Below are 19,933 nucleotides of genomic sequence, written 5' to 3' on the forward strand. Positions count from 1 at the left end.
GTTAGAAGTGTTTCATTGAATTCTTCATGTTAAAATTAGGATTGCATTAATATTTAATGGTCTGTACCTATTTATATTTCTTATTTTGGACTGTATATCTTCTTTATAGTGACTAGGATATATGATTAAAGATATTATGCTTGTCTTTTTCAAAACACAATTGAGCTGAATAATATGTAAATCACTCTGGCCATCCCTTTGGGTTCATACCATCAGTCAAAGCATCGCTCCCACTCCAACTGCAAGTGCAGGCAAAGTAATCAGAGAAATAAACACCTTCTCAAGGAACAGGCCTCACAGACTAAAACCTACACAATGACAGAATTAACACTGTGGTTTTAAATGACATCCCTGTTAAGTTGTGTATAAATATACACAGATGAGGAAAAAATGATTACTAGGTATTAAATTCAAAGGGGTTAGATGCGAAGTCCACATTGGCTACCTGCTCATATTCATCTGGTTCTTGTGCTTTGTTCGCTTTGGCAATATATTTTTGCCCTCATGCATTCCTTCATTTATTTGTTCATGTTATTCGATACTTAATTTGTAATCAGTTCAGTGTACAAAACAGCAGTCAAGGAACCTTCTAGTCATCAAATAATCCCACTGTATTTTGTTTCATTGTGAGCCCAATTTTAGTTGTGGCTGAGTTATTCTAAGATCTGGTCTATCTTAATTCCCTTTGAGGAATATTTTGTTGCACTTCCTTTGTTAAACTGCCCATTAGTGTGCTGCTTATTGTAACACTGGTGACTCACTGCTTTCTTAAAGTGATTACACTAGTAGATAGTAGTCCCTGTGAACAGACTGTTACTCAAGATTATTAAAATCCTTTGTAATGTTATGTGCTGCTTGACTATAAGATTGTTATCAGCTGGAATATATTTGTTCTGAAGTTTGAAGTACCAATGGAGGTATGTGATTCTTTTATAAGGAAAGGAAAAGTAAGAAAAATCGCTGCAAAACAGTCCAAGAACACTGGCCATAAAGAATGTCCCAAAGGCAGCATAGTGCCAGTTGGAAAGGTAACAAGATAGCATTTCACCCTGGTCTGGAATGGGTCACTTAAAGTGTTTCTCACATGACTTCATGGAAAATTAGTGATTCAGAATATTATCTGTTTGGCTTTAAATTTCAAAGTAATTATAGAGTGCCAGTATAAATAAAAGGGAATGATTAGGTAAAAAAAAAAAAAAAAGGGCCAAGCGCCACTATAGACACACTGGCATGTAGACCAATACGAAGCAGGAAATGGGAATTGGAACAATTGCATTATGTTTCCTGTCTAAGAAAGGAAAAAGAACGTTAGCTAGAAAGGGGTGATGGAAAATGAATGTTACAAGTGAAATAGCCCAGGGTATCCCATCAAAAATGTACTACAAAATTGTAAATTTGGTGAGGGGAAAACTCTGTTCTTTTGTTTGTTCATTTGTTTGTTAAGAGTGAGTATATATATGTATGTGTGTATGTGTGTGTGTGTGTGTATGTAATATAGAATGCCTACTCCAGAAGTAGCAGAAGTAACAAATCAAAGAGTAGTAACCAGACTCTTTTGGAAAAGCTTTGCGTATTTCTGGCAGAACATTTCTGAGGGCAAATGAATAAATTGACATTCTCTAAAATAGAGCATCTGAAAATATTGCAAAATAGATCATCTAGTTAAAAATTGTTGAAATAAATTAGGAAATGTTAGAAGCTCTAGGAATAAAAATTATTTTGTACTGTGGGTCTGTTCATAATCCTTATACTAGAGACTCCAAATGTGAAGTTTTTAAGTTGGAAAATATTTATTTCCCCATGTGCTATATGTTATTATATTACTGGTTTAAATAATAGACCTGATAAAAACATAATAGTCCTCAGTGACAACAAATGCTATTCTAGAATATAAATATTAAATATCCATTGCCCTTTCTACCTAGTTAAAAATATGGATGAACACCTTGATCATGAATCAAACAGGCATTAGTACTTTGTTTAGAAATCTTTTAGTTCATTCTGAAAAATAACATTCTACAAAGTGGCTGAATGGAGACATTTTAAAAAGAGCTCTGAAAAGATTAAAATTAAGATTAATTAAAATTAAGATTAATCAGATTTGAATCATATATTTCAGCAGCTGACATGAAACCAGATTGGAGTAAAACTTGTTGCTTGTCTTTGCTGTAACTATCAGTAAAGAGCTTTGCTCAAGTTGATTTTGAATTTTATTCATTTAATCATTCATTTTTGGTAAGAAAACTAGCATTTCCTGTTAGATGTGCAGCTATGTTTATTACTGGTTGAGCTTTTAAAAAATCCTACATTTTCTGAAGTCATTGGTGAAGTTTACGTATGGTAAAGATTTAGAGAAAGAACCAGAACTTCTTGTACAAAATATCTTGAAATATACACTGACACTTAGTTTATTCCCCAAACAATTGCCTCCTATGAAAACGTACTGGACAGGAGCTTCTTTCAGTTGAACCTAACAGTTAGGAATAATGTAATACTTACATGTGAAACCATGAATTCTCCTTTACTAAAAATTAAAACTTTTACATTAAAAAAGACATTCTTGACCAGTTTTCTTGACTAATATGTTATTTATCTCCATGAAGGACTGACTGTGTTGTAGGTGAAACTGTTGTAGTAACATCTTTCTGATAACCAGGCACCACTTCATACACCCTTAAACAACATGAATGTATTTTTATAATTTGCTATAGCAGCTTGTGTGTAGGACTTCAGTGTATACCATTAAAACCTGAAACTTAAATTTTTATGAAACAAAATCAGTGAGACTGTCACTACTAACAATTTTAGCAAACTGAGCTAACAAATATGAGTTCAATTAAACATTTAGAGATAATATTGTCTCCTTTTTAATTTTATTAATATTCTTTTACATTCTGTAATATTAAATAATTATTGCATACGAGAGTGATTTTTCCTTCACTTTCACTGATCTAGAAACTTAACAGAATATTTGGCTGCAGGACAAGTATTTGCTAAATTCAGAAAGCCTAGGACCTGCGTCCTAAAACTACAGCCGGAGCTCGGGCCACCTAGCACATTTATCCGACCCTCCGTGTTTTTGCCACTGCTGCCTGTCCTCTTAGCAGCCAACTCGTCCCAGGCCCACAGTGCGCACTCTCCAACGGTCTGAGTGACAGTTAACTGGTCTGGCCCCCTGTTTAAAAAGTTTGAGGACCCTTGTCCTAGGACATCCCTCTCACTTAAAGTGCCTCCCAACAAGCAGACCCCTAATGGGTTTGAACTACTCATGGGGTGACTGAGTCTTTTTCTTGGTGTTAACATTCCTGTCAGTGTTATGGAGACTTTTGTAATATCTGTTAAATAAATGTGACTTAACAAGAGAAGGAACCACACTACCCACACATGGGGTCAGGGCTGCAAGTTACTACCCTAATTCCAAAATTTGTCTTGAAGAAAAGTCCTTGAGTCACCTGCTTTGGAATTTGAGCACAGTGAAATGATAAACCCCTGTATTTTTTATTGCATCTCTCTAACCAAATCTTTAGGCATTTTTGAAGCTTGATAGTAAATTATGTGAATGCTATCTCCACTAAACCATATAATTCAGCTTTATTGCAAACAGAATTTAGAAGATCCTTTGTTCTCACATATTTACACAGACTCTTCATCTCGTGTGTCCCTATAAATAGCCCCTCCTTCTTTTATTAAGCAATAATCACTTGAAATGGATCATTGTCTTCTTGAGTGAGGTTTGTCCTTAGAGTTGAGTAGAAAGGCGGCAGTAGTCTGCATATGTATAACCAGCAGTTTTTTACATATATTTATATACACACATATATTTATATTTAAATATGAATTATAGATATGTTTGAGTTTTACATGGTGGTATTCTCTTGTTGACTGTGAGCTGCCAGTGTCTCCCTTTTTGAAGTTTGCTAGAATATATCAGAAAGAACCATATGTTAGTCTTTCTTTCCAATAAAGTAAAAAGCAAACTCTTTGGGTCTCCAAATCCTTGTTAATGTAAATTTTGTGTTTGTTGAAAACTTGGTATTTCCCTAAGAAAAAATGCATCTGGTTTTGAACTGAACATAAAGGCATTAAACAAATAGATTGCTTTTCCAAGCAGCTTAAACTCTTACTCCTATCTAAATATGTAGGCTTTTGAGAACTGTTAGGTGGGTTTTCTTTATTGCTTTTGTTTTATATTTCAATCTCCTATTTAAGTGATATTAATAGCTCTGCTTATGTAATGTCTCTGTTGTATGTGTATGTTTTTAATCTCTACTTAGGTTGACCTGACAGTTCAAGAAAAGGAGAAATATCTTAATGTGTCTCGCTGGTTTTGTCACATTCAGCATTACCCAGGCATCAGGCAACATCTGTCTAGCGTTGTCTTCGTCAAGAACAGACTGTATACTAATTCCCACTAGAAGCTATCCATGCAGTACAGAAGAACAATTAAAAATGTTTTAAATGGAAAATGTACTGTGGACCACAGGACTCACATAAATTGATACATAGTCATTCTTTAGTTGTTGAAGTTGACAGAATTTTTAAAGTATAAACTTGTGTCTGAGTGTTTTATTTGTTCTTCAGTTGAAGTTTTATAATTTTTAATATAAAAATTAAAGTGCTATGAAATAAAACAAGTTGAGATCACGTTGTAAATTAACCTTGTTTTTAAAGGTGAGATTTAATAAACACTGTAAATCAATGACTTACTCTTAAAGAAAATAGGTAGTTCTTACGGTGGTTGACATATTTGACTATTTATTGACCTCTCTTTAATGTTTTAAAATTCATTTTCCCCTTATAGATATTTATGGTAGTTTGTTCATTAAGAACTACAATAAGTTGTACCAAGGAAACAAAGGGAAGACAGATGGATTTGTTTTCAGATATTTATGTGAGCTAGTAAATGTGGTTGAAAAAAATCTTTTTTGTTTGTTTCTTTCTTTCCTGTAGTCAATATTCATTGGGGTGAAACTAACTACTGAACTGCCCTAAAGGAAACTGGAATAAGGTACATTCCTCTTGAGATAGTGTTTCTTTTTGTTATTGGGCTTATTGGAATTTGCAGTGGCCTAAAAGAGATGGGAGATTCCAGCCCTCCCACTAATTTTGGATTTTTAATTATTAGATTTTTCTAAACTAAAAGCCAACTCTTATAGAAAGGCTGCTGTTACAACACTATGTGAAGAACAGAGATGCTTTATTAAGAGATCTATGTATTTTAAAACTCTTACTGGCTGAATAAATAATCAGTTATTGAGAGCTAAAGAGCTTGTCTTTCCCAGTAATTAAAATAGAGTCATTGGGCACTTTACTGTTTAATGCTATTAAATGTTTTGTGCTGCTGCTGAGTCTAGGCAGTATACAGTTCAAAATTTGAGTGGAAAGAGCAGGTACTTAGGAAGTATTTAGCATTTGAGTTGAGTACTGTTTATATCACTTACTAGCTTGTATGATCTTAAGACAGTTAACCATATTTTCTTAATCTAACTGTAAATGAGGATTAAAGGAGACACTATGAAGGAAAAAAAGCTTAATATATAAGGTTAGTTTCTTTTCAAATCACAATTTTTGGTTTGTGTGCTTATAAGGAAATGAGGATTATAAGAGCCCCCCCCCCCATTTTTGCCCTTCATGTTACTGAGTCAGGAGATTTAATAGACCAAGTGTGTAAGTATTGGCATACCTCATTTTATTGCATTTGGCTTTATGGTGCTTTGCAAATTGGATCTTTTACAAATTGAAGGTTTTTAGCAACCCTGCAAGAAGCAAGTCTGTTGGCACCATTTTTCCATTAGCATGTGCTCACTTCACGTCTCTGTCACATTTGGATAATTCTCACAGTATTTCAAACTTTTTCTCATTATGTCTGTTATGGTGATCTGTAATCATTGATCTTTGCTGTTGCTATTGTCATTGTTTTTGGGGCACCACAAACTGCCCATATAAGACTGAATAAATGTATTTGTTCTGATCATCCTATCAACCAGCCATTCCTGCATTTCTTTCCCTCTCCTCAGGCCTCCTCATTTCCTGAGATACAACAGTATTGAAATTAGGCCAATTAATAACCCTACAGTGATGTCCTGAGACTAAGTGTTCAAGTGAAAGGAAGAGTTGTATATTTCTCACTTTAATTCAAAAGCTAGAAATGATTAAGCTTAGTGAGAAAAGCACGTCAAAGGCTGAGATAGGCAGAAAGCTAGGCCTCTTGCACTAGTTAGCCAAGTTGTGAATGTAAAAGAAACGTTCTTGAAAGAAATTAAAAGTGCTACTCCAGTGAACACACAAAAGATAAGAAAGCCAAACAGCCTTGTTGCTGATGTAGAGAAAGTGGGTGGTCTGGATAGATGATCAAGCCAGCCACAACATTCCCTTATGCCAAAGCCTAATCCAGAGCAAGGCCCTAACTCTGTTCAATTCTGTGAAGGCTGAGAGAGCCAAGGAAGCTACAGAAGAAATATTGGGAGCTACCAAAAATTGGTTCATGAGGTTTAACACATTGACTGCCACACACAAAAAATAAACTTTTACTTGGGGCCACAGTGTTTTATTACAAAAATAGAATAAAAACTTTGAGTGTAATTTAAAGGTAAACATAAATAGAAAAATGAAATTAACTTCTATTCATTTAAGCCACATTTTTAGAATTAAATTGTAAATATTAGTTGTAACAGTAAGAACATCAACAAGATTTTATATATGCTTTGTGTGGCCCTGGGGTCAAAACTAGAGTGAGTTAAATACACTTCTCATGACAGTTAATATGTTAAGGAAAGAAGCTGTCACCATAACATGGAAGTACAAGGTGAAGCAACAAGTTATCCAGAAGATCTAGCTAGGATCATTGATGAAGGTGGCTACACTAAACAGATTTTCAATGTAGGTGAAACAGCCTTTTATTGGAAGAAGATGCCATTCGTAGCTAGAAAGGAGAAGACAAAGTTTCAAAGGACAGAATGAATCTCTTGTTAGGGGCTGGCTAATGTAGCCAGTGACTTTTAAGTTGAAGCCAATGCTCATTTACCATTCAGAAAATCCTAAAGCCCTTAAGAATTAAATCTATTCTGTCCTCCATAAATGCCTAGATGACACCACACCTGTTTATAGCATGGTTTACTGAATAAGTCTAATGTTCCTACTGCCCCCCAAAAAGATTCCTCTCAAAATATTACTGCTCTTTGACAATGTACCTAGTCACCCAAGAGCTCTCACAGAAATGTACAAGGAGATTCATGTTGTTTTCATGCCTGTTAACATAACATCCATTCTGTAGCCTATGGATCAAGGAATAATTTTGACTTTCAAATCTTATTAAGAAATACATTTTATAAGGCTCTAGCTGCCACAGATAGTGATTCCTCTGATGGATCTGGGCAAAGTAGATTGAAAACCTTCTGGAAAGGATTCACCACTCTAGATGCCACTAAGAACATTCATGATTGATGGGAGAAGGTCAAAATATCAACAGGAATTTGGAAGAAGATTCCAACCCCTATGGATGACTTTGAGGGGTTTGAGACTTCAGTGGAAGAAGTAACTATGGATGTGGTAGAAATAGCAAGAGAACTAGAATTAGAAGTGGAGCCTGAAATGTGACTGAATTGCTGTAATCTCATGATAAAACTTGAACAGAGTAGTTGCTTCATATGGATGTGCAAAGAACGTGGCTTCTTGAGATGAAATCTGCTCATGGTGAAGATGCTGTGAACATTTTTGAAATGACAACAAAGGATTTAGAAAATTACACAAACAGTTGATAAAGCAGTGTCCAGATTTGAGAGGACTGAGTCTAATTTTGAAAGAAGTTCTATTATGGGTAAAATGCTGTCAAACAGCATTGCATGTTACAGATAAATCTTTTGTAAAAGGACAAGTCAATCGATGTAGGAAACTTCATTGTCTTATTTGAGGAAGTTGCCACAGCTACCCCAACCTTTAGCAATCACTGTGACCAGTCAGCAGCCATCAACATCGAGGCACGACCCTCCACCAGCAGAAAGGTTGCCTAAAATCTCAGATTACTAGCATTTTTTAACCATAATGTTCTGGTTTTTTGTTTGTTTGGTTTTTGGTTTGGGGGCTTTTTTTTTATATATATATAGGATCTCAATCACCTAGGCTGGGAGTACAGTGGGTCAATCATTGCTCACTGCAACCTTGAGCTCCTGGGCTCAAGTGATCCTCACGCCTTGGCCTCCCAAGTAGCTGGAACTACAGTCACACACTACTGTGCCTGGCTAACTTTTTTTTTTGTAGAGACAGTCTCTGTGTTGTACAGGCTGGTCTCAAATTCCTGGCCTCAAGTAATCCTGCCACCTCAACCACCATAAAGTATTTTTTAATTAGGTTATTTTCATTGTATTTTTACAATGCAATATGTAAATGTGCAATAATGCTATTGCACATTTGATAGACTACAGTAGAGTGTAAACATAACTTTTATATGCACTGGGAAACCAAGAAAATTGTGTGACTTGCTCTATTGTAGTATTTGCTTTATTGCAGTGATCTGAAACCAAGCCCACGATACCTTCAAGGCATGCCCGTATATTACAATAGAGCAATATAATTTTGATAGGATTGGATTTCACAATGTATCGCCCTCAGAAACATTTTTAATTTTATAAATGTTCTTTAAATTAGAAACTGTAAACCTGTATTTGCATATTCAGAGACTAGAGAGTTCAGGTTAATTTGGGGAGTTATTATGCATACCATAGAGGCAGACACAGTCTATGTACCTTTCATGCAAACCACTGCCCCAGCTGGGTCTGCTGTAAGCGTGCCACATTGTGTCTGCTGCAAATCACTCCTTCCCCTGACACTTCTCTCCTCCTCCTGGACAGCAGGAGGATTGAAGCAGGACAGATAGGGTTGACAGGAGATGGGCCACCCAGCGCTCCCATCCCAACTATTTTACTATTTTCCTTCATTTTAGGTCAGCTATGAGGAAAGGACAGAACAGAGAGGGAGACCACCTCTTACCAACTTCTACCTTGTGAGTCTTAATCCTCTGGATCCTCACATCTATTATTCAGTTCTTAGTGTACACGACATTGATTCAACAGATATTACCTGGTACTACAAAGTACCAGGATTTTTTCACCACTAACTTAGATTTAGAGCATGAGGAGATGGCAGAAAGATAAAGACCTGGCTCCTGCAGCCAGGGGTAGATAATATTCTCAGTGTGCAGGATCAAACACTTCATTTCCTTGTAGAATCCTTCTTGGGTCATTTCTGTGAGATCACTTCTCTGCTTGAAATGCCCTTTCCTTCTTGCTTAATAACCTCTTCAATATTCAACGTGGTTACATCCTCCTGGAAGTCAAGTCTATTCTGATAATAAATCTCCCCTGGCCCCTGATCTTGGCACTGACACTACTACACTGTTCTTGATTATCTGTCTCTTTAGCCAACTTAATTCCTTGAGAGACTATTTTTCCTTGGATACCCAGCCCTCAAAACAATGACCGTTACCCCATAGTAGGTGCTCAGTACATGTTTATTGAAAGAATGTACCATTTTAAGCCCATTTTGAGCTAACCAAGGAAAGTATAAGTGTAAATTGCAATTAGGTACAGGCATATATAGCAGAAAGACCAAATAACATGAAAGTGGGTTGTTGTTCTCTCATATAAAAGAAGTTGAGAGATAGCCCATGTTTGGTATAAGGCATCCAGCTTCTGTTTTTCTGCTTTTCCACATTGAACAAGTGATTTCCACCCTTAAGTTCAATTTATCACCCCATATTGATATCAGAGCTCCAGACATCAAGTCTGATTAACATCCAAAGGAGGAGCAAGGGGGGCAGCAAAAGGCTCCTCTCCTAGCTGAGTCGGTTTGCCTGAAGGGGCTTTCCTGGAAGCCCTGTGCCCCTATATCTGTGTATATCTCTTTGGCTTCCCTGCTGGGAGGAGGCCAGAGGTACAGTCCTTTAGTGGGCACATTGCCTCCCAGAATAAAGCTATGTTCTGTCAGTAAAGAAGAAGGAATAAAGGGATACTAGGTGGGCAACTAGCTCTCTGTCACAATGAGTAGTGCTTAACACAGTAACTGCCACATGGGTTGTGTTTAACTCACGCCAGGATTGAGTCCAGGGCCTCACGAAAAATATATATAACTCATGCAACTCTACCTTGGGAGTTGTGTGAAGTATTTTTCAAGTTGCATGTAACTCATGCACAGAAAACAATAGAAAATAATAAATTTTTCATTAAATTAGGATCATTTTGTTTTTGAAGCTTTTATTCTATTTTTGTAATAAAACACTGTGGCCACAAAGGAAAAAAATTTTTTTTCTAGTGTGGCAGTCAACGTGTTAAATGGGAAAACACCCTACAAATACCAGATGGTCAATTGTAAAAGAACTGTTGTTAGTAAATTATTGGCATTGCATGGATCATTGATTTGCAAAGAATTAGAATATAATAAAATAACTTTTCACTGACCATTTAACATTCCACTGACAATTTAATTTTCATGATTCATAAGCTAATTTTAGGATCCTGTATATGCCATTATCATTATGAGGATCTGTTAATGCACTTTTAATAATAATAGCTAACATTTATTGAGCATTTAGTATGTATCAGGCACCATTCTAAGTGCTTTAAGTGAATTCACTCTTTTATTATCCTCTTTTGGAAATAGGAAACTGAAGCACGGAGAGGTTACAGAAGTAGCCCAAGGTCACACAACCAGTAATCAAGGTGCTGGGATTCAAACATAAGTGTCTGGCTCTATCTTAACCTGTAAACCACATGACAGGTATGCCAGTGAAATTCTAGTTAATCAATTTGTGAAATCAATTGTTGCCAACCTTAGAAAAAAGCTGCCCTAGGCATTAGACAAAATAAATGTGTACCTAATTCGAAAAATAAATGAGATGGTTGCACAACTCTGTGAATATACTAAAAACCTCTGACTTATACACTGTAAGTAGTAAATGTTGCAATATGTGAATTATAGCTCAATAAAGCAATTGAAAAAAGAAAGGAGTGGAGTCAAACACACCAGCCTCACCATGTATTAAGTATAAGACCTTGCATAAGTCACTGCACAGGAAATTCCTCATATGAAATAGGAGTAAAGATCACTGATCTCATTTAAATTGCAATGAGAATGTATAAAAAAATTACCCATCACTGTGCCTAGCACAGTAAAGGGCAAACTGCTCTGAAAGATTGTAAAAGCATAACCCACAATTTTCTAAAGCCAAATTCTTTTCCACCTGCCATCTCTGAAGTGCCAACCTGCTCAATACATGAGCCCATTTGAGGTTGACAAATGGTAGCAGAGCATCTTGAGATTTTGGTAAAACATGAATTCATATTTCTTACCAGTTTAAAAGTCTCTGATTCTCACATCTTTTGAGCTGTTGGGAAAAAAGGCCATGCTGTTTTTCTTATTTTGTTTCTAAAAGATCAGTGAGACCTGTCCGAAAGAGAGTGCAGCCATCTTCATGCATGCTGTTCTTTCTGAAAAGTGAATGCTCCTTTCCAAGCATTTTCTTTCTGTAAGTCCCAGAAGCCTGCAGCACTGACCATTCAATGATTCTTGCAGATATTATTTAGTGCCTATTATGTGTCAGATACTCGGCTAGTCCCTTCATATAACACAATTACATCCCTACCCTCATAGAGTTTATAATCCAATGGTCTGTGAACAAGTTCCAATGGTATGGGAACTGGGCCCATAGACCAGAGAAGCTATCAGCCACTCTGCATTCTTTGAAAGTAAATAAAAATAACTGGATATCATTTACTGAGTGTCTACTAGGTTCTGTGCTCCATACTGGGCCCTCTACAACATTAACATCTTGTGTTAATTTAGGAGCTAGGGAGGAGGCAGAGACTAAGCCACATGGTAACTAACACCTCAATTAGACCATGTCTGGAATGAATGGGAATTGTGTGATTTCAGGGTTAGAAGACACTTTGTCACCACATTGATCACTGGATTTCATTGAACTGCCCTGATCAGATACATGTCCCTATTCCACATGATACTTTCAAAAACAGATAGAAAATTCCAGAGAGGAAGGGATCACTCTTCAGTCAAGGATTCATCAACTTTATCATTCGTTAGAATAAATACCAGTTTTAAAACAAATGGAAATCATAGAACTGGGAGCAATATCAAACATCCAAGCATCCAAGATATCATAAAGTATTTTGTGAAGTTCTGTGGCTGTAAATCTCTTTCCAAGTGGCTGCTGTCACAATATGGTAGAAAAAGGTGACATAACTTCAAGAATTACACAATCACCCATCCATGACCTGACTTCACAGTGAAACACCCCATCCCCATCAAGTTCAGCAATAAGATTATTCACTAAAATTTTTAATAGATATATGAGAATTCTCATTTTTACTCCCTATTAAACCTTGGTCTTCCATTGACTCCACCCAATTATACCTGAAGCCACGGCTAACCACAGTCAGTAATGGGCACATTAGGATTCCCACAGGGATGAAGGCAGGAAGGTAGGATCAGAATGATGGGAAGGATCACCCACCACCAGTGCCTCATGTCCTCAGTGCCCCCTGAAAAGCATATCTAATTCATGAGAGCCCCTCTGAAAGCCTGTCCAGAATAGCTTCAAGATATGTTGATAAAAATTTAAGCAGATATATTGTTAGGAAAGAATAGAACTTTATTATAATCAGGTACATGTACATTGCACCCAAGGATAAAATACACAACTATTTGACAGGTAGTCAAATTGGAGTTATTGTGAACTATAGCTTTTTCATTTATATTTCTTTCTTAATATTTGACTTCATCCCTTTAAAAAAAAAAAGTCAGACATTACATGAACTTTAATATTAATCTAGCTTTGGCAGAGATGTGGTAGTTTAATGGATTAGAGCATTTAGCTTTTTACCCCAGAGAGCAATATTTCTTCTTTCTCCCCATAATTAGATAATCTGCTACTGCCCATTACCAGGGCACTAAATTTCAAATTCTCCATACACCTGAACATATCTGGCCATCTTAATTTTAGTCTTGATTTATTGGAGCTGAATTACATTCCTAACTCTTCCTGGAGCACTGGGTGAATTTTATTGCAAAAGCGATGGGGAGAAAGTTACCGTCATATATCTGTCTTGCTGGGCAGAGCGTTTAGATACACAAGGGACCCCACGCCCCACTGCTCCATGTCTTGTATGTTGGATTTATAACACTGAAGCTCAGCTCTAGGGTTACATACAGGCATATCAGAGATGAGATGGGGAATTTGATTTTGCCATAATGATTACTTGTTGCTGGAGCCCACATTCCTGCAGGCTCTGCCTTTATTCCCAACACTGCTGGCAAATAAAACTAATTCCAACTGCTACCTAATCTAGCAAAACTCATCTTTCACTTAAGGGAGAGAGGCCAAAAGAAGGTAGACAGGAAGTCAGGAGAATTTGAGATGTTGGCCATTTTCACTATCATGTCTGAAGGATTTCTGCTTCCATTATTGTGATTCCTTTGGGAATATTTTAATCTTTTAAACTCATGTTTCTTTGTGGGGGGAATGAAAGCATTGCATCTTTTCCAGCCCAGTGAGTTAATTTGATGGCTCATTCGTGCTATCTCGAATCTTCCACTTCAAAGAGGCCAGGTCCCTAAGGCTAGCCAATTGTATTATGAATCCTGCAGTTTGGGCTTGCTGTTCCTGGTGAGTGTCATCTGTCCTCGCAGTCTTGCAGTGGATAATTTTTGTCCTCCTTAACATCATCTGCTTGAGAAATTTGTGCCTGGCAGGCCTGTCTGTCCAAGTTAAGCTTGAAATACAGTAGCCATACAACTAATATGACAAGGCATAGCTCTAAACAATAAGGCCGCAGGCTTGCTTTGACCAAGATGAGAAACTTCCAACCACCTGATTACAAATTCCAAAGCTGCTTTGGTGCGGTCCATGAAGTAGCCTGTTTACGCAATGTAAGTTATCCTTCCTCCACAGCCCCATTTTTTCTGACCTTCTGCAACACACACCTTGTCTTAAATGTTCTCAGAGATTTTGGACTCTTAGACCAGCCTCATGAGGTTTCCAGTTCCTCACTGTTTTCACCACTCGACTTGAGCCCTGTGCTTGGGTAAAAGAACTCTATAGTCAACTCTCTTTCCAGGTGCTGAGGGTATGGGTAATAGATGTTTGCACTAAAGCAGTGGTTCTCAGACTTTAGCATGCATACGAATGACTTGGGCCCTCTTAAAACACAGATTTCTGGGCTCCAACTTGAGTTTCTGATTCAGGAGGTCTGGGGTGAGGCTTTAGAATTTTTATTCCTAAGAAATCCCCAAGTAAGTCTAATGCTGCTGGTGTGGTAACCATACTGTAAGAACTGCTATACTACACAGGTCCAAAGCTTAGGTACCAGTCAGACATAAAGCTAGCTGCATGCATACAAGAACTCATGCTTTTGTCTATTTGCATAGCTGAGTCCAATTTTCTGAAGGTGTGATCGGTGTGGTGCTGAGGCTTTCTGCGTTCTGATGGGTTGGCTCTGTCACAGGAGCAGTTTCTCCCATTGTAGCTCTCGCGGCAAAGCCCTGCGTGTTCTCCCATGATGTAGCTACTCCAGAAGCATCTCTAGGGGGAAGTAGCAGAATTCAGTACAGGAAGATTCAATAATGGACTGGAAAGTTACTGTCACCTAGAAGACCACAGATGCTAACACACAGTGTGCTACTCCACACCAAACCGACTCCCATGCCATAAACATATCTAGAACTTTATGGGATTTATATGTAGTAATGTTTAGTACCTTATCCAAAGAGCCCATGTCATGTTTTCCCCTCTCTTGCCTTCATCAGTTTTTGCATTTTTAATATTTTAACCCTCTTCGAAAATAGTTTAGAAAAAAGGAGATAAGAAATAATGCCAACAGAATGTGTTTTAGACGAAATTTCATGAAGTGGATTTGATAAAAGTAAAATAAATTTAAGATTCTCCCCAAACCCCACCTTGTGCCAATTATGCTTATCCTTGAGGGGCATATACTATGCTTTTTGTTCTTAATATGTATGTAATTAAGTACCCATTTTAGTTTCTAATTTTCATAAGATTCAATATGGGATTACAGCAAATAATTTCCCCTGGAGTCAGAACTTCACTTCTACCAAATTGACAATATCTCCATGATTTGGATGTCTTGACTCTCAAAAAGCACAATAATTGAAAAATCCCTTTATAATTACATGATTATATTTGTATCTGATACTGATTCTCAGAAAAATGGTCTTGTATAGAGTGTTATGATGTGAGAACGGCTATTCTTAAAAACATGAAAGTACTAGTGTATGATTCCATTTCTATAATATTTTTGAAGTGACAACATTTTAGAAATGGAGGACAGATTATAATTGCCAGGGGCAGGGAAAAAGGTAGGTGTGGTTGTAAATAGGCACCTTAAGAAGATCCTTATGGCATCAGAACTGTTCAATATCTTAACTGTGGTGATGGAAGGATACACATGTGATAAAATTGTATAAAACTGGCTGGGCGCAGTAGCTCATATCTGTAATCCTAGCATTCTGGGAGGTTAAGGCGGGAGGATTGCTTGAGGTCAGGAGTTCGAAACCAGCCCGAGTAAGAGCGAGACCCTGTGTCTACCAAAAATAGAAAGAAATTAATTGGCCAGCTAAAAAGTATATAGAAAAAATTAGCCGGGCATGGTGCCACATGCCTGTAATCCCAGCTACTCAGAAGGCTGAGGCAGAAGGATTGCTTGAGCCCAGGAGTTTGAGGTTGCTGTGAGCTAGGCTGAAGCCATGGCACTCTGGCCAGGGCAATAGAGTGAGACTCTGTCTCAAAAAAAAAAAAAAAAAAAAAAAGCATGGGTTAAGTTACACTGCAGTTCTGACACTAACTATTGGAAGATAGAACAGACTTCAGAGGTTAAAGGCATGGTCCTCCACAAGACTTATCTTCAGATACCAGCCACAATCTTGGGTTCCCAGGCCAACTGTCTTCTGACTGCCCAATTCAGAGGTTCCCACTTTATTCTCTCAGGTTTGATAATTCACTAGAATTACTCAGAAAGGTCCTATGATTATGAGCACAGTTTTATTATAAAACATATACATCAGGCCCAGCCAAATGAAGAGATGCATAGGGTGAGGTCTAGGAGGATTCCAAATACAGAGTTTACATGTCCTTGGGAATGTGTCACTCTCCTGGCACTTGGATGTATGATTACCAACCAGGAAGCTCAGTGTCCAGAGTTTTTACTGGGGTTCCATTTTGTGGGCATGGCTAATTAAATCATTGGCCATGTGATTGAGCTCAATTTCCATCTCCCTCTTTTCCCCACAGTTTGGGCCAATTCTGTGGCTGAAAGCCTAAACCCTCTAATCACATGGTTCGTCTTTCTAGCAAGCCATCTCCCATCCTGAAAACATCTAGGGGCCCTCTGTGAGTCACCTCCTTAGCATAAACTCAGGCATATTCCCAGAGGCCCACCATGAATGACAAAGACACTCCTATCACATAGGAAATTTCTAGGATTTAGAAGCTAGCTCCTAGGAACCGGGAACAAAGGCCAGCCAAATTCTTTGTTAAACAGCATAATATTTACTGAATTGAACAGGTAGAGGGAGCAAGAAAAGAATTCTAGGAAAGAGGGTGTTTCTTTTTTTTTTTTTTGAGTCATAAAGACAACTGTAGAAGATAATGAGGGGGTTTCTTTTTAAGAAAGAGGTAGGAATATGTCTAGCACATCATGGCATAGTAAGGAGACCCGCACTCTGCAGATAATTATCTTTGCTATCCCATAGTCCCCCCTTAGCTGGGTTTTGCTTTCTGTGGTTTCAGTCACCTGCAGTACAGTACAATAAGGTATGTTGAGAGAAAGAACACATTCACATAACTTTTATTACAGTAAATTGTTATAATTATTCTGTTTTATTATAGTTACTGTTAATCTCTTACTATGCCTTATTTATAAATTAAAGTTTATCAAGGAATGTATACATAGGAAAAGACATAGTACAAACAGGGTTCAGTACTATCTGTGGTTTCAGGTATCCACGGGGGGACTTGGAATATATCCATTGCAGATAAGCAAGAGACAGCTGTAATAGAATGCACTAGATTTGAGTGAAATAACCAGGGCTCTGACCATGGTACTGCTATTTACTAATTGTGGTTCCATCTTGTTGGAATATATGGATCATTATAAACCATCTGAAATACTTTCCATGAGAGGTGGGCATGATTTCAACACACACATGTAGTGATCAAAACAGCAAAGATTTGTATTATTTCTCACAATACTGCGCATTGATTTGGCAGTTTCTGGCTCCATGTAGTGGTGTTGGCTCTACATGCAATTCACATGACTGCATTCAGCTGGCCAATGGCTGGGCTGAAAGATCCAGGACGGTCTCCCTCATATGTCTGGGGGCCTGGGTGCTGATTGCTAGGGTGGCTCAGTTCTCACCCACGAAGCCTCTCTCTACACATGATGTCTCATCTTGCAGAGCTTCTCTGTGCAATGGCTTCTCTCCAGGAGAATAGCCTGGGTTTCCTGACAAGAGAGCAAAAGCGGAAGCTGCCAGGTCTCTTAAAGCCCAGAACAGGCACAGCATTTTTTCCACCAGGATCTGCTGGTCAAAGCAAGTCAGAGGCCAGCACGGTTTTAAGGGGAGGAGAACTACTCTACCACTTGGTGGGAAGACCAGCATGTTGCATGTGTGTACAGGGAGAAAAGAAATCATTGCAGCCGTCTTTGGAGACTCTACCATATTTTCTGACCCTCAGTTCCTCATCTGAAAATTAGAATTTTAATATCTACTTCAACTACAGGCCGGGTGCGGTGGCTCATGCCTGTAATCCTAGCACTCTGGGAGGCTGAGGCGGGCAGATTGCTTGAGATCAGGAGTTTGAAACCAGCCTGAGCAAGAGCGAGACCCCGTCTCTACTATAAATAGAAAGAAATTAATTGGCCAACTAATATATATAGAAAAAATTAGCCAGGCATGGTGGTGCATGCCTATAGTCCCAGCTACTCGAGAGGCTGAGGCAGCAGGATTGCTTGAGCCCAGGAGTTTGAGGTTGCTGTGAGCTAGGCTGATGCCAGGGCACTCGCTCTAGCCTGGGCAACAAAGCAAGACTCTGTCTCAAAAAAAAAAAACAAAAAACAAGCTACATTAGCGAGAAGATTAAGAGACATATACTATGTGATGTGTGATAGCATTTTATAAATTTTAAAGTACTAAACAAGTAGAAAGTTTAGTGGTGGGTGATGAAAGTGGAGTAGAAGAATGGGAGCAGAATATACAGTGCTTTTTGGAAGTTTACCAGAGGGAGGGGAAACAAAGAAAGAAAGAATATACAGTGCTTTAAAAGCAGATAGAGGATGTTATTGTAATAAAAATTTTTTAGCATTTTCTGTGTGCCAGGCACTGCAGTAACTGCATTGCAACTCTATAGGATGGATATTTTATTGCCATTTTACAAAAAAGTAAGGGCACGGCCAGAATTAGAATTCAGTTCTGTTTCCAAAGTCTTAACTACTGCAGCCAGAGTTTCTTTTATCACTTATATCACCATCAGTTGGCAAATATTGAGGCAGGACTCAGAATCTGCATTTTTAAAATAGCCCTGTTAATGTAGGAGAAGCATTCAACCTCATTGTGCTATAGTGAACCTTCCTAGGTTTTCCAGTAGTTCAACGACACTAAGAAGACAGGCTTAGAGGAATTTTTTTCTTCCGGGGCAGAAGAAAGGCTTGAGTAGGGAAAATGCCTAGAAGTGGGGGGAATAACAAGGAGCTTTAAAAAGACGCTTTCTAGAGATTGATGCTAAAATTAGGGAAATGAAAGTAAGACCAGAAACTTTAGAAGCCAGACCCAACTATTTGAAATTAAACAAGTTTACAGTTTGTTAATTAATTCATTTTATGCCTCTTTGCCTTTGGGCTTATATCCTCTGCTAGGAAATGATTTCCAAGTTCCTCCCCCCCCCCCATCCACTGGACATTTCCAGTCTGAGGATAAACATTTGCCTCCTCTGGGAAGCTTTTCCTGACCCCTCACTCCTTGGAGTCCCACGTGTGTGTTGCACCTTTCTCCATCCTAGCATTTATAGGCCTTTTCAGTAAATGTTGGTTTCTATTCCTTCTTCAGCATTAGACTGTGAGACCCTTGAGGGTAAAGACTGGAATAGAGGAAGGAGAAAGGGAGAGATTAAACATGATTCTTAAAAAGAATCACTGGGTGAACACAGGAGGTGAAGGAGCCACTACAAAGTTGCACATTGTTCTTTGAAAATCAGGAAAGCCTGTAGAGAATACAGGATGAAGATTATGGAGTTTATCCAACAGCAGCAATTAGATACATAGCACCCTTTGGTTGTCTCTTCATGACTACACCAATTGAAAACGGCCTAACAAACCCGTCCCTTCCATAATTATATATATTTTATCTTACTCCATATAACAAATGGTTGAAGTTTTGCAAATACCAACACCAGAACAGATATTTTTTCTTGCCATGGGCACGAGTAGGTCTGATAAGTAATTTGGGCAAGTTATTTAACCCTGTTACTTCATTCGTTAGAAAGAGATGATAAAACTGTCCCTGTTGCTATGATGACCAAATGTGACAATGCATGTCAAAATGCTTTATAAAATACTGGTGGCAGACAGTAATATATTTATATTTATACTATTAATATTATTCCTCGACTGCACCCCAGTCCTTCCCCCAACTTCTCTAAACCACGAATTAGGGAGGAATAACAGATTTAGTTCTAACTTTCAGACCCTTTCCTAGTCCAGTAGCATCTGCCCTAATCCAGCATGGCGTCATGAGCTTCGGCCAGTCCACACCCCTGGTTACACTACAGGCGTCTTTCCGGAACTGCCTGCTGGGTAGATTCAACTTCTCCGACGCCCTGTGATGACGCAAAAAACCCGGGCGCTCCTTGCAAGCG

At 38.1% G+C, this 19,933-nt stretch overlaps 1 protein-coding gene across 3 annotated transcripts in view; it reads left to right on the forward strand.

The window, feature by feature from the left end:
* Positions 1–11,045, forward strand: part of EEF1E1 (eukaryotic translation elongation factor 1 epsilon 1) — a 29,260-nt gene extending 18,215 nt beyond the window's left edge. The window contains exons 4-5 of one of the 3 annotated variants that reach the window (XM_012753567.3): positions 8,939–8,998; positions 10,654–11,045. In XM_012753567.3, the coding sequence (XP_012609021.2) occupies positions 8,939–8,998; positions 10,654–10,707 (114 nt within the window). In that variant the 3' untranslated portion in view covers positions 10,708–11,045. Of the gene's footprint in view, positions 1–4,274; positions 4,654–4,950; positions 5,308–8,938; positions 8,999–10,653 lie in introns of those variants that run through there. The other 2 variants (XM_076010463.1, XM_012753565.3) reach the window with 2 other exon arrangements.
* The last annotated feature ends 8,888 nt before the right edge of the window (positions 11,046–19,933 follow it).

The sequence above is a fragment of the Microcebus murinus genome, chromosome 15 (genome assembly GCF_040939455.1).
Source record: "Microcebus murinus isolate Inina chromosome 15, M.murinus_Inina_mat1.0, whole genome shotgun sequence".
NCBI lineage: Eukaryota > Metazoa > Chordata > Mammalia > Primates > Cheirogaleidae > Microcebus > Microcebus murinus.